This window comes from Phascolarctos cinereus, unplaced genomic scaffold (assembly GCF_003287225.1).
Source record: "Phascolarctos cinereus isolate Bilbo 61053 unplaced genomic scaffold, phaCin_HiC Scaffold_4;HRSCAF=312, whole genome shotgun sequence".
In the NCBI taxonomy this organism is placed as follows: domain Eukaryota; kingdom Metazoa; phylum Chordata; class Mammalia; order Diprotodontia; family Phascolarctidae; genus Phascolarctos; species Phascolarctos cinereus.
Window position 1 is genome coordinate 559,662,687 of NW_027555847.1, and position 15,980 is coordinate 559,678,666.

The 15,980-nt window shown below is 40.9% G+C and overlaps 1 protein-coding gene across 2 annotated transcripts in view; it reads right to left on the reverse strand.

Annotated features, from left to right (window-relative positions):
- Positions 1 to 15,980, reverse strand: part of CD83 (CD83 molecule) — a 53,007-nt gene that overhangs the window by 24,482 nt on the left and 12,545 nt on the right. Inside the window, exons 2-4 of one of the 2 annotated variants that reach the window (XM_020986788.2) lie at positions 5,842 to 5,952; positions 556 to 784; positions 236 to 354 (exon numbers count right to left, since the gene is read on the reverse strand). In XM_020986788.2, the coding sequence (XP_020842447.1) occupies positions 236 to 354; positions 556 to 589 (153 nt within the window). In that variant the 5' untranslated portion in view covers positions 590 to 784; positions 5,842 to 5,952. Of the gene's footprint in view, positions 1 to 235; positions 355 to 555; positions 797 to 5,841; positions 5,953 to 15,980 lie in introns of those variants that run through there. The other variant, XM_078153584.1, reaches the window with a different exon arrangement.

Genomic DNA, 15,980 nt, shown 5'->3' on the forward strand with positions numbered 1-15,980 from the left:
GTGTGTGGAAGGATCCCCCTCTCTGAGCCTGGCGGACTGACAGTGAGCCTTGGGGGTTGAGGGCGTGTTCTCTGAACTATCTAGGAGCTTCAGGATATCTTCTGTCCCCTTTGCTCTCACTGGGTCACTCTCCGAAAGGCATGAAACACCTCAGAAGCTAAGTTCTCCCTGCTCAAGCCCATTGACCCAACGCCCCCAAACAAGAAGGACTGCTCCTGCTTCAGTCTTTGCTTACCTTATCCCAGAAGATCATTGTGTAAGGGGTCTGAGGGTTCCAGGGGATTGTACAGGTCAGGAGAGCATTCTCTGAAGAAATCACCTCCACCACCTGGGTCGCCGGCGCCAAGCACCAGGCTGCAGGAGAGAGCCGGGACACGGAATGCGCCGTGAGCCAGTGGGGATGGATGAAGGGGGGATGGATGAAGGGAGGATGGATGGGGCGCAGTGAGGAAAGGTAGAGAGAGGAGAATTAAATGTGGTGGAGCCCTTCCCCACCTCCTCCCACCCCCCAAGAGCCCGAGGGAAGGGAGCTCGGGGTCGTTTTCTGGCACTTACCGCTGCTCAGGATGAGGAGCTGCAGCAGGCACATGGCTTGGGGAGCGGGGCTGGCCACGGCTGAGCGCAGAGACGCAGTGGAGTAGCTGTCTGTTTGAAGCTCTGCCTCCCAGGACGCCAAATCTCACAATCTGGCTTGCTCCGCCCGCGGCCTCAACCTTCTCTAGCCAGCCCTGGGGCTTCCCCTGTGTCGTCACCCTCTTGTCCCCTTGAGCTTTAGGGAATCCCCCTGCCAAGAGACGAAGGGGACCAGTCCCTCCCCCCAAGATATTGCGCCACTCCGGGGCATCCCCCCCTTCCGCCCCCCCCAACTGCGTGGACAGCTCCACCCCCTGCTGTCCTTTCCCTCTTCCCCGCCTTTCACTTTCTCTTCCCTTTCAAATAGGTTGCTTCCCCGTCTAGAGGCAGTACCATCTGTTCTGTGAGCCCCCAAGGTACACTGCACCCCCTCTCCCACCCGGTTCTCTGCCAGCCGCCCTGGCTCTAGAGAGCTGGGCGTATTGGGGTGGAGGGGAGCCTCGGAAAGTAAGTGCAGGGAGCCCCTTCCTTCTCTGATTTCCAGAAGAACCCACCAACCATTAGCTACTGCCACCTGAACTACTCCAGGGGAAAAAAATTATTTTTCATTTTCTGCTTAAAGGATCCAGGATTTCAGCAGGGTGGGAACTCCTTCAAGAGGAGCATATCATAACCCCTCCTCGTCTTCAGGACATGCTTTGACTATGAGAAAGAAATCATCACCAGGTGGCCCCCCTCTGGAGATGATGCCTAATGAACTTAATGAACTTGGACTGGTTCTGAGGGGATAGACTGAGCCAACCCACTTTCCAGCTTGATAGGATCTGACAGTATGCATGCCCTCAGGTGACTTGCCTTCTAGAACCTAGGGTCGCAGATGTGCCTCAGTGAAGCACTCCTCCTTAGCCTGTGGGAGTCCTTGTACTTACTTTAAGGAACATCTTAATATTCCAGATATCCTGACCTGAGTCCCTAATGCCCTAGAAAGAAATCTGTTTCCTCCAGTTCCTCACCTGGGCTGTCTCCTTTATCTAGTAAAAAGAGTATATTTTCAGCATACATTAACTGTACCTATGTGTGCCTTCTGTAACTAAGCTTTCGAGGATCCTCAAACAACTGCCCTGAGGACCAGCACCTTCAGTGCTATCTGCTATAATTCTTTAGCATATGAACCACAAATATACATATTTCATTTTTAAATGGCACACCATGTGGGTAGGTAGAGAGCTGTACTCAGAGTCTAGAGGAAGTATTGAAGGTCTTGCTTCTGACTTAGGCTGACTGTGTGACCCTGGGCAAGTCACCTAACCTCTCACTGACTCTGGCAGCTTTCTGAAGTCTCTGAATTGCTGAACAGTTGCTAATCTGCATCAATAAGAGTTTTTTCACCTAGAATCCCCAACAGCAAATGAAACCACAGGTCCAGATCACGGTTAGGTCCATTTCAGATACTTCAATAGGATCTGTGATTTTATCAACATGTCTTCTGGATCCACTCACACAGATTCCCCATGGTAGCGTCCATCAGGGTCACAGTGGAGTTACTGTCGTTCCCCAGTTCATCACCCTGTGGCTGAGCTGGTGATGGGCCCCTATGAACTTAGCCTGACTAGTCTTCTGACAACAGCCATGCAAGTTCATCAGCAGGTCCACAGTCAAAGCCTTTCTAGGTTGGCAGGACCAGCTACAGCCTGTGCAGCCTCAGCATAGCCTCTAAGAACCCACAGGTCACTAACACCCTACAATGGAGCAGAGGAGTAGGACTTTAGTCAGGGTGGGGTTAAAACAGATATTTAAAGTCACATCCTGTGTAAATGTTGGGGGTACCTAGGTGGCAAAGTGGTTAAAGTGCTGGGCCTGGAGTCATCTTCCTGAGTTCAAATCCAATCTGAAACACTTATTAGCCGTATGACCCTAGGCAAGTCACTTAACCTTGTTTGTCTCAGTTTCCTTATCTGTGAAATGATCTGGAGAAGGAAATGACAAACCACTCCAGTATCTTTGCCAAGAAAACCCAGAAAGAGATAACAAAGAATCACGCACAACTGAAAAAATGATCGAACAACAAAAATGTGAATGTCAGTCTGAATTTTATTAAGTGTAATGTTACTAAGGTTGATTGAATTTGGGGAGGCCCCGATTGGGAAGAAGCCCTCTGGCATTTACCAGTGAACTCATGGATTTATCTTATTTTTTTTTTTTAGAAAGAAAAAGGAGTGAAATGATTACAAGAGAAAGTTGTATTTATTTGTCCTGAAATCACAAGCTGTCATCTCCATTCTCCTGAACCTTTTTATCTAAGAAAATACTTATGATTGCACATAATCACTACATTAAAGTCATTGGGGTAATATCTGTCTCTCAGAGGTTTCTATGTCAGGTATTTGTGTTAAGGTTTACTTCTCTTGCAAGGCTGCCTTATGCCCTGTCCTCAATAGAGAGCCTTATCTCCCTTCTTCCCGCACTCGCCCCTCATGCCATTCACCATTCAGCATGCAAGTAGACACCATTGATGTCTTTGGAAAATTAGACATTTTAAAGCATGGTCACAGGCCAGAGAAAAGCATATTGAAAAGGAATGTTCATTTGTTTCCCCAAATCTTTCCCTTCTGCAATCCATCCTTCATACAACTACCAAAGTGATTTTTCTGAAGCATGGGTGAACCATGTCACTTCCATGTTCAATAACCTCCAATGACTACCTAGCCTGTTCCTCTTGCATCGCACTCCATCTTCAACTTGTGTACATTTGCACTGGTTTTCTCTCGTGCACTAGAGGCAGTTAGGTGATGTACAGGACTAGAGTCAGAAAGACCTGAGTTCCAATTTGGTCTCAGCTATTTACTATTTATGTGACCCTGGACACATCACTGCACTTCCGTTTACTCACACGTAAAATGGGGATTATAATAGCACCTACCTCCCAACGTTGTTGTGAGGATTAAATGAAATAAGATTTGTAAAGTGCCTGACAGCTAGCACAGGGCCGGGAACATAGTAGGTGCTTAATAAAGGCTTGTTCCCTTCCCTTTCTGCCTCTTGGAATTCGTTATTTCCTTCAAAACTGTACTAAAAGGACACCTACTTCACAAAGCTTTTCCTGATCTCCACAACTGCAAGTTCTCCCACCCCCCAAAAAAAAATTAACCTTGTATTTTACATGGATTTTATATATACTTAGTTATCTCCTCCGCACCCCCATTTACCATGCCATTATTTTGTTCATTTACTTATTTGTTTATTTATGTGTTATCATTCTGTAAGTTCCTTGAGAGCAGGGATTGTTTCATCTTTGTTTCATCTTTAAATCCCCAGCTTCTAGCATGATGCCTGGCACCTTGGAGATGCTTGATAAACAGCTTGTTGAGTGATTTTGATCACTTTCATTCTTAATAAGTTAAGGAATTGTTCAGCGATGGATTACACTGTGTGGTAAAATGCTATTAGGAATTTTTGTGCTCAGCTTAAAACATGTATTTTATAATATACAAAAAAGTTAGATGTTCCACACGTGCTTTTGAACTGAATTGTGACAATTCATCTGGACACTACTCAGTTATGTGAGTTGAAAAGCCAAAGTGGATAAAATGCTTGATTTGGTGTCAGGAGCCTTTTTGGAAGGAACCCTGCCTCATATTTTTGTCGTTCAGTTGTGTCTGACCTTTGTGACCCCCATTTGGGGTTTTCATGGCAAAGATAGTAAAGTGGTTGGCCATTTTTTTTTCTCCAGCTCATTTTACAGATGAAGAAACTGAGGCAAACAAGATTAAGTGACTTGTCCAGGGTCACTCAGCTAGTGAGTGTCTGAGGCCAGATTTGAACTCAGGAAGATGAATCTTCCTGACTCCACTCTATCCACTGTGCCACCTAGCTTCCTCATGTGCTCTCTCCTAGTACGGTCCTGGGCAAGTCACTTAACCTGTTAGAGCCTCAGTTTCTTCATCTGTAAAATGGGTTCAACAGTTACCTACTTCAGAGGATTGTTATGAACAAACCTCTTTGTAAGCCATAAATTATAACTCAAGCTTTTTTTATTATTATTTTCTGAGATGACTAGCATAGAACCCAGGAATGCTACCCCTGCCTGTCCCCACCTACCATTTCTTAGGTTAGTCAACAACTCTGTGAACGGAAGCATGGTAGGAACCTTATAAAAGGGGAGAGACAGCCAGCAGTAAAGGTACTTTGCCACAACTGCTTGTCCTGATGCCCCAGCCTGTCTCTCGTAGGATGGTACAAGGGAAATAGGGTTGGATTTGAAGTCAGAGACTCTGGGCTTAAATTCTGCTCTGCCTCTCACCATCTCCCTGACTTTGGATGATGCACTTAATCTTTCTGGGCCTCTGTTTCCTCATCGGTACAATGAGATTAGTCGGTTCCTTACAGCTTTAAATCTATGATCCTTTGTCCAACTGGGTTCATCTAGGTCAAAGGAATGACCTTCTGGACCTCAGCTTTCAAAGGTTCTCACACCATTGCCCTGAGGGTCAGCATGTTGGCTGCTCTAATTTTTTTTTTTGGAGGCACTTGGGGTTAAGTGACTTGCCCAGGGTCACATAGCTTAGTAACCATCTGAGGCTGGATTTGAACTCCTGATTCTAGAGCCAGTGTTCTATCTACTATGCCACTTGACTGCCCTGGCTACTGTAATTCTGGAGCAAGGAAGTAAATAAACATTTTCCAAAGTTTTCTTCTCTACTTTCAGTCATCCAGAAAGGCAACTCCTGCCAAACCCTTCATGTTACACTCATTTCAATGTATCAATGAGGCATCTGTTGTTAGCCCATCTCCCTGCCCAACATGCCTCCCCACACATGAACCCCACCATTAACCAACCCCCCAAAGCCAAGCAGTAAGGAGTAAAAGTTCATCAGCTTTCTGTGCACTCACCCAAGAGATTTTGAGAACCACAGAGATTCAGAAAAGGAAGCTAAAACTTTCCATATTGAGAGTGTGTAAACTACGCTTGTTGGTAAAAACTTCCCTGTACGGTTTTTCCCTTTGTCCAGTCTCTGAGTCACCCTGTACTTTCCAACTGCATAAACTTAATAGACAAATTCCTGTATATCATGTGTTATTTGTTTTTCTTCTTAGAAAAAGCAAAGTATCTTATATTGTTCCCATTCACGTGTGAAATAAGAAAGAGGTAAGTATAGCAACTCCCCGGGAGGGTAAGGGCATGAACCTGTTATTCTAGCCCTCTAGGGAACTCTCAATATGGAAACTTCCTCCATCAATAAGGAGCAACCATTTGTCTATTTGTCTCACCTTGTGAGATTAGGTGTAACCCAGAGTTACACAGTTAGAATGTATCATGGAGAGAGCTTGGAACCCAGGTCTTTTTGCTTCCAGGAACAGCCTTTTACTGGCTATGGCAGGCTATCCTTGGAGAAAAAAAAAATGAGAGAAAGAAAGAGGGAGAGAGGGAGAGAAAAAGAGGGAGGGGGAGAGAGAGAAAGAGGGAAGGATATAAAGGGAGAGAGAGAGAGGGAGAGAGAATGATATAGGGTTTATTAAGCACACAGCATAGAGTAGAGGCAGACAATAATCCAGTAATCAGGGTGATTAGGCAGGTGTCGAGCTAACACTTCCCTGACCCCTAACCCTACCCTGATCTTTTCCGCACTGGTCTTCCAGACTGTCTGAAATCGCCAAAGGAATAGAATTCCTCTGCAAAAATCTATTCCTTTGGATTAAAGCCTTATGTCTATTAGCATCTCCTTTTCACATGTAAATATGGAAATGAAAACAGCCTAGAGTAGTGGAAAGAACCTTGGACACTCTGCAACCTATAGTCTTATAGCAATGCCTAGGACACTGAGAGGTCAAGTTACTTGCCCTGGGGTCACACAGCCTGTATATAGTAAGAGCTGGAATTTGAACCCAAGATTCAAGGATAGGGCTTTTGCTTATGCCTGGATCTCTAAAGCAAGCTGCACAAGATCCATTGGGGTATTGAAAGACAATATTAGAATTTCTACATACATTGAATAACTTAAAAAGAAAGAATTTGAGCTTTAGGAACATTTATTGTATGAGTTGACACTGATGCCCTCATCAGGTCTGTGTGTGAGTCACATATCACAAATGGCAGGGAACGTGTCCTGATAGAAGGAAGAAAGCAACAACCCAAAAAAGAATGACTGGTTTATTTACCCAGCATGTTGTGACATCCTGAAGTTCATGCATGTCTAGCTAAGTAGATTTGTAAATCAGATTGTCTAGCTGTGACTAAAGTAACCCTTGCAAAACAGACAAGACTTCAAAAACTGTAGGCTGAAAATAATACTGATACAGAAACACAGATGAACACCAGCAGAAATAGCTGAGACTACTCTTTTTCTACTTCCAGTATAAGTTCTTCATCAGCCACATTTCAAGGTTAAAAACAATGACAACCTAATCAAATCCGACAGGTTTAGGCAACAAATGGTAAATTAACTAGAACGTTATTTGAAATATGGATTTATATTCACTATCATTAGCAGTAAGCCCTGCCTTTACACATATAGTAGCTATTAGCTAAATATATATATATATGTACATATATGTATATATACAGATGCATACATACACACATATGCATATACATGTATTGTGTTTGTGTGTGTGTGTGTGTGTGTGTGTGTGTATTGTGTCTGACAAAGAGTCGGTCATGACCAAACAATAACAAATTAGCTGAAAATAGCATGAAGTGATAAAAACTTAACAAAACACTTAAAATTTAAGTTGCATTGCCAAAAAACATGTGTCGGACTCTTCATGACCCTATTTAGTGCAGATACTGGAGTGGTTTGCCATTTCCTTCTCCAGTTCATTTTACAGATGAGGAAATTGAGGCAAACAGGGTTAAGTAACCTGCCCAGGGTCACAGGGTCACTCAGCTAGTAAGGGTTACTGAGGCCAGATTTCAAGGAGATGACTTTTCCTGATTCCAGGCCTAGTGCTCTATCCATTATACTACCTAGCTGCCTACATAGTTATCTTTATCTCATCCTTTTTAATTTCTAGTTTTATGTTTTGTATGTATATGTTAACACAGTAATACATATAATTTTTAAATATCCATACATCAAGAGTTCATGCTCAAAAATGTTTAACTGATAGACATATGCAACTAAAAAAGTTAGGAGACTATTACATTATGTTATCCTGTGTTTATACAATTGATAATACCTGCAGTACCAATCTCACAGGCTTATTGTGGAAACCAAATGAGATAATGTACATGAAGTACTAGATATACACAAGAGCGGTAATAAGGGGAGCCTTTCTGATCTGCTCAGCTGGGGCACCTTCCGTACAGCTGAGCATGGCCACTCTGATTCAATGGGTAGAAATTCGTGATCTGACTCAATGGGTAGAAATTCGTGATCTGACTCAGCTGCTTGCGCTTTGAGATGACATAATAGTCCCCTGCTGGCCCCCAGGATTTTGAGGCTGCATTAAAGATGATTGTTGTCTGAGCTAAGAAAAGCTTACCACTCAGTTTAAAAAGAAAGAACAAAGTGTCTACCTCTGTCTCTTTCCCTCTTTTCAGCATATCAGCTTTCCTTTGTGGTGCCAGACTATCCTGTTCAGTGGAGGGGATTTCTGTTCCTTCCCCTCCTCACAGTCACTATCATGATTAGAAGAGCCCATGGCAGAATATGCATTTGTCTAGATGAACCTGAGATTGGGACCCAAGGTACGGATTGTCTCTTCTGCTTTATGTTTCTTTCCCTGAGCACAGGTCACTGAACAGCAATCCTGAAAGATAACTGTTTCTAGTCTTGACAGAAAACCTCATGAGTTCAACAGTCTGAATGCACAAGTTAAGTACTAGTTGCCCACGGCCAGAAAGATTTTGCAGCTGAAGGGCTAAAGTTAAAGCTGTATGTGGCTGTCCAGAAGATCAAGACTAAAAAGGATGAGATAAATACGCTTTTTTGTAAAAGAATATTATGTTGCTTTGGTAACAATCAAAAATAAAAATTACATTATCAATAATTTATTTCATCTTTATTTCATCCTTTCGAATTTCTATTTTTGTACATATTTCCTATTGTTAAAGGCATCATCTAAGTTTGAAGCTGGAAGTGACGTATACTGAAGTTGCTGTTGTTGGGTAAGTCCAGCTGAACTGAGGAACGGAGCTTAGAAGCTTGGGAGCCAAGAATTAAAAAAGCTGGCCAGTGAATTGGCTAGTGCAGTTGAAATGTCATGCCTAGTAAGGTGTTAGTCAAGCACATCATAGATGATCACAGCTTAACAAGAGAAGCATCTGCTCAGTACAGACTCTATGCATATCATGGAATTTCTATGGACAGTTACTAAGATGGAAACAGGCTATCAAAGTCTACAGTTTCAGAGATGTGAATTTCATTGGCCGCATGAATTCCCAAACTGTGTACTCTTCTGTCCTGTGACTTTAGATGTGTGCCTATTTTCCCCATAGCTCTTGTACATTAATGGAGCATATAATTGGGTAGACAGTTATATAAAAGACCTATGTTTGCCTTGCGTTTTCTTTTTTTTGTTTGTTTTTTGTTTTTTTTTGGCAATTGGGGTTAAGTGACTTGCCCGGGGTCACGCAGCTAGTAAGTGTTAAGTGTTTGGTCTGAGGCTGATTTGAACTCAGGTCCTTCTGACTTCAGGGTCGGTACTCTATCCATTGTGCCACCTGGCTGCCCCCTGCCTTGTACTTTCAATAAATGTTTTCATTAAGATTATAGGTGGCTGATGTGTAACTGGTACATACTCTGGTAGAGGCTAATGAGCTGTGATATTGGCAGAGATAGTCACTCACATAGGACCCTAAGGGTTACAGTAGTGGCTACATGGCTTTCCTACCTGCTGAAGTAGGTAAAGCTAGTCCCAGACCAGAAATAGAGAGATACTGGAAACACTTGAGAGTCAATGCCATATTCCGACTATATGTGTATATCCTGTGTTTTCTTCCTGGGACTCCATTGCAGAATACTCCCAGTAAAATCTATGTTATTTGAAAATGGGGATTGTCTCTTTTCTGTTTTTGAGGGTTTTTTAAAATAAAATTTTATTTTTCCCCAGTTACATGTAAAGACAATTTTTAATATTCATTATTTTAAATTTTGAGTTCCAAATTTTCTCTCTCCCTCCCTCACCTCCCCAATCACTGTGACAGTAAGCAATTTGATATAGGTTAGGGTGTCTCTCTTTTGTATTTGTATTGTCAGTATACAGCACAGAATCAGGCACATAACAGGCACTGTTAATTGATTAATTTATTGACTGACAATTGTTTGCAATTCACAAACAGGCTAGCAAGGCACAAATCTCATCTACACATTTTTACCTATAACACTGTTTGCAAAGTTTAAACTTAGAACCACAAATAAGCCATGTTAGAGCTAAGAACTCTCTGTGCTCAGATAGTCTCGGTCCTGAGGGTTGAAGAGCAAAGCTCAAGGCCCTTAACATGTCATCTTGCTCATCTCAATTACCCTACCATTCTACATCTCCATATTTACAAAAGAGCAGGTGGTTTTGGTTTTTTCCCCACAATAAATGAGAAAATTCTAAATTAAGCTAGTTTGGTTTTTAAGCAGCATCAATAAGCAGCTCAGTCAGCCTCCCTTCCACATGTTATGCTTAGCCGCTGATGCAGCAGGGCTTTGGGGGAGTTCTATACCTTGTGGGTCTATATTCTCTCATAGAAAGCCCTACTGGAGAGTCCCAGCTGCTGCATCCATGCAGGAATCATTTTTTCCTGGGAGAAGTAATTTGAGGGATGATGGTATTTGCACAGCACCAGGTGTTGCTTACTTTCACTTAATGTCTTGGCTGGCCCTAAGGCCACCGCACATGTGCATGAAGGGAAGAGCGGGAAGCTCTACAAGCAAGATGAGAACATGTCCATCCATCAGGCGGCTGCCAGCCACACTTCCTGCACTGCAGGCCGTAGAATTATTTCAGGAATACTTCTGGAGAACATGTCAATACAACAACCACCTACTCTAATGAGTCTTTCTCAAGTAACTGCTGTCAGACTAGAAGGAATCTTCTTCCCACCACACCACACACACCCACACCAAGCCATTCTAATGATGCACAGAACTGCATCCAGGAAGTATCACTAGGTATCACACAGAGGCAGTCAGGACAAAAGAGGAGAGACTTCACAGCCATCTGTGGTCAGCTGCAATAGGGAAACAAGTAAGCTAAAGATAGCTACTATCTTTAAACCGTAATTATGCTCATTTTTGCTTGCAGGGCTATGGTGATCTGACTGGTGATGGCCTGCTTTGCTACCATTCCTCCCTTCCTGTGAATGGACTTCTGATTTCATCAGTATAGGAAATTCCCAAATGAGGAATCCCCTTCTGCCAAAAGGGGTTGGCTCCTTTTCCCGCAACTAGTAGAACATCAGGAGGAGAGGCAGGCAGTGGATAGAGCACTGGCCCTGGAGTCAGGAGGATCAGAGTTCAAAGCTAGCCTCAGATACGTAATAGCTGTGTGACCCTGGGCAAGTCACTTAACCCCAATTGCCTCCCCTTGCCAAAAACAAAAAAAAACAAAAAACAAAAACCAGGCAGACTTCAGAAAAACCTGGAAATATTTATATGAACTGATGCTGAGTGAAATGAGCAGAACTAGGAGAACATTGTACACAATAACAGCCATACTGTGCGATGACTGACCTTTGATAGACTCGGCTCTTCTCAGGAATGCAAGGATCTAAGACAACTCCAAAAGACTCATGATGGAAAACGCTATCCACATCCAGAGAAAGGAATATGGAGTTTGAATGCAGATGGAAGCACATTATTTGCTCTCCTTTTCCTTTGTTGTTTTGTTTTATTGCTTCATTCTCGTGGTTCCTCCTATTAGTTCTAATTGTTCTTTACATCGTGACTAATGTGAAAATATGCTTAACATGAATGTATGAATAGAGCCTATGTCAGATTGCACGGGGTGGGTGGAGGAAGGAGAGGGAGGGGGAGAAAATTTAAAACTCAAAATCTTATGAAAGTGAATGTTGAAAACTAAAAATAAATAAAATTAATTATTAAAAAAAATCAAGAGGAGGTGAAATTCTTTTTTGTTCTAGGTTACCCAGCCAATATATATCAGAGAAGGGATTTGAATCCAGGTCTTCCTGGTTCTTTGTTCTCTATACCCATACTGCCTCTTACCATGGGAACAGTAATCAGACCAACTCTATCATTGTTTCCAGAAAGGGTAATCAACCAACTCCAATAAGACAAAAATATCTTTTGCCAAATATATGGTTTCCCCCATTAGGATGTGAATTTCTCAAGGCCAAGGATGCCTTTTGTAGTTGTATCTCCAGAATTTGCTACTCTTGCCTGGCACAAAGTAAAGAGTAAATACTTTTAAAAAAGCATTCATTCATTCACATATTCTTATGAAGGAGGCAGAACATTATAATATCACCAAGTTTAAAGACTGTTTTGACTGAAGATGGAACAAGGAAGACCCAGGCCAGCCAGCATAAAAAGTTCATCCAGCCCTAGAGGGTCAAGAAAACTTGGGGGGGGCTCAATATGGAAGGTCTGCCCAGATTCTTTTATCTTAGGAATGATCCTAAAAGGGAATGTAAGTCCAGAAAGTAGATCTACGACTGGGAGATCAGCCTAAAGTCAGGGGGTGGGGGTGGGGTGAGAACAGAATCTCCATGGTCCCATCGGACTCTAAAATCCTAGGAACACTATGTAAAGGCAGTGTAAGTAACTTTATCCCCATCTTACAGATGAGGAAACTGAGACGCCTTTGTGTATGTGTGTATGAGCGTGCGTGTATAAGTATATATATATACATACATATTTATATAGTCATTTAACCTCTTTTGGCCTTATCAGAGTTGCCAGAATCAAATGAGATAACACATATAAAGGGCTTAACAAAAAAAGTACTAAATAAGTGCTAGATATTGTTATTATTATTATCACCATTATCATCATCCTCATTATTATTATTATGTTTGGACAATGATACACTTCTGCCACAGACTTCTCAGGAAGTAAAAGTTCCCCAGGCCTCTTAGTTCAGATTCAGAAGGAGTAGCCATGTCAGTTCTACAGGGCAGGGATGGGCTGAATGAGGAAGCTACACGCAAGAAAGAGGTCAGGGTAATAGAGGGGAGGTTGTCAATGGAAGAAGGTTCTGGGGCCTTGCACTCCCTGTTTTACTAATGAATACCCAAGGGCAGAGTTCTCTCAGCCTAGTGAACCAAGAACGGTAACAGCAGGAAATTTCAGGGCTCAAGAGACACAGATTTTAAATGTTCACAGGCTAAATTTGGTTTTAAAGATATAGATATATAGATATATAGATATATATAGATATATGTATATATATGTGTGTGTGTGTGTGTATTTATATATATGTGTATATATGTATATATATATGTGTGTATATATGTATATATGTGTGTATATATACATATATGTGTATGTATATATGTGTATATGCATACATATATGTGTGTGTGTGTGTGTGTGTGTGTGTGTGTGTGTGTATATATATATATATATATATATATATATATATATATATATATATATATATGGGCAAGTTCTACTGAATCTAATTTGGTGACCCAGACAGAAGAAGGAGAAGGAGAAGAAGGAGGAGAAGGAGGAGGAGGAGGAGGAGGAGGAGATGACAACAATGACAGAAGAGGGGAGGGTGACAATAAAAAATCAAATCAATATCTGTATTTCTGACTCCATTTAAAACACAGTCCTGCCATCTTAAGGCACAGTCTAATGGGGAATAGAGGAGTGCCTCAAAGGATATAGGTGCTACAGTGGAAAGATCCTGAACTTTAAAGTCAGAGAACCTGAATTTGAATCCAGACTTTGCCATAGCCTACCTGTGTGACCCAGGTATGGGGTTACTTAATTTATCTGGACCCCAAAATGTGCTTCAGATTCTAAAATCCTAGGAACATTGTGTGATAATCAGTGCAAATAACTTTATCTCCATTTTATAGATGAGGAAACTGAGACTCCTTTGGAGAACAATATTTGGGGTGGAGGGGGAGATATACAGAGAGCACACTCTTAAATTTACTCAGCATTATCAGCTTTATCTCCATCACTTCTTTTTTAGTCTAGAAAAGAAACAAAACAACAAGTCAAGCATTTGCTGGTTTCTGAGGTGTAATTACTCACATTGAAAATTAAATTACCAGCTCTCCAGTTGGTACCAGCTGGCTTCAGACACTCCTGTCTGGACCTCAGTTTCCTCACTGATAAAATGAAAGGTTTGGACTAGATGACCTCTAAGATCCCTTCTAATTATAGATCTGTGATACAGTCCTTTTATTTCCAAGTCAATGATGAGGCAGCAAGTGGAACAGAGAACAAACCAGAGGCCTCAGGGCTTTTTGAGGGATTTTAGAGTAGATTTTTGTTGTAGCCATTCCTTTATTTATGCAACAACTATTACTCTTTTTTTTTAGTTGATTTCTTCCCTTTATTCTTTTTTTGTAAATATTTTTATTTTAAAATTAAATACAAAAATGAAAAAAGGAAAAAAAAACATTGCCACGTACACAGCAGACCATAAGGGAGGACTGAATGTAAAGCAATAAATTTCAATTTCAAGAAAACCTATATAATAAGTACTACATATTGTTTTCAAAGCTGCCCAGATTTTCTTTGTGTCCTTATTGTTTTTTGTTTGTTTGTTTGTTTTCTGCTGTGCACTTTTTACTTTATTTTTCCCCCTTGCCTCCCACCACCACCCTAAAGAAGGCTACAATTAAGCATGGTTATATTTACATATACATAGGTATCTATAAACATATACATATGTACACATATACACTCATATTCATATATGTAAGACCGATCTATGCTTATTTCCTCCTATCAGCTGTTTCCCTGAAGGAGGACAGCATCTTCCTTCATAAGTCCAAGTCTTTTTATGTCTTTCTAAATCAACCAGATCATCATTTCTTCCATCACAGCAATATTCCAACCCAATTACATACTATTTGAGAGATTGTCTATGAAAATTTCCCCCTCAATTTTCTGTATTCCTTCTGTTCTTGGCTACACAGGTTTTATTTATACAAGAAAATTTTAATTTAAAATAATCAAAATTATCCTTTTTATACTTCAACAATGCTTTTACCTTATAAAGGTCTTCAAGGTCTGATTCTTCTGAATCTACTTCATTTATGTCTTTTTTTCCTGGTTTCTTTGAAGTTCCTAACCTTTTGTTCTTCTAAATGAACTTTGTTATTATTTTTTCTAACTCAATAAAATAATTTTTAGTAATTTAATTGAGATGACATTGAAATAAATAAATTAGATTAAATTGTCATTTTAAAATTTATATAGGCTTTATATATCCATGAACAATAAATATTACTTCAATTATTTAGATCTGAGTTTATTTGTATAGAAAGTATCTTACATTTGTGTTCACATAGTTCCTATGTCTGTTTTGGCAGGTATACATTCAGGTATTTTGTACTGTCTAAGTATTTGAAATAGTATAAAACAATATTGAATAATATTACTGACATGTGATATAGTTTCTCTTTTTCATTTTTGATTAAATCTGTTTTTAACTTTAACTTTGTCTGAGATCATAATTACTTTCCCTGCTTTTTTTACATACTAATGTGCAACAACTATTACTGAATGCTTACGGGCTGGACACTGGAGTACAGTCTATGGGAGATGTAAAGATGAATGTGAACTCTGTGATTCAAGGTCAGTAGAGAAATGCAGAGCAAATGACTTGCATTAAGAACAATTGAGTCCACTTACTAGAGATACTCAGGAAGAAAGAAAGGTCAATCGTATTGCTACTGGAGTTTTAGTAGATCAACAACCTTGTACTTTGGGTGAATTTGGTTATTTTTAAAGTGAAAATCAGACCCAGGAAAGCTCATGGGGCTCTAGAAGAACGTGGTTGTGTTGTCTCTGTTTCCTAGAAATTTTCCATGACATTCATATAGCTCTCTGCCTAGAGAAGACCAGACAGGATTCCTGGTGAAATTCTAGAATGTATTAGTAAAGGAATGGCTAGTGAGCACATTTTTGTTCATCCTTCATCTTTGAAGAGGACCAGTGACATCATAGGTAACAACAACTTGACTCCCACTTAAACTGGATTTAAGTGAGGCAAAGGTGCACAAGGTTATCAGCCTTATCTCTCTTTCAGAGTCATCAAAATCCAGTGGCAAGATAAAAGTCAAGAGACTGGTGATGGCTTGGGATGCAGCAAATGACTTTGGCATCCTCAATATCTAACCAAGCTCTACAGTGCCTGTTTCAGCCGCCTTCTTGGCCATTGCAACAAATTGTTCTTATCATCCCATTCCACCCGGGAAGTCTTTACATGCCTGGGGTAGACATCCCCCAACTCAACAATGGATTTGAGGACCAGGTTTTGCTGTAGCT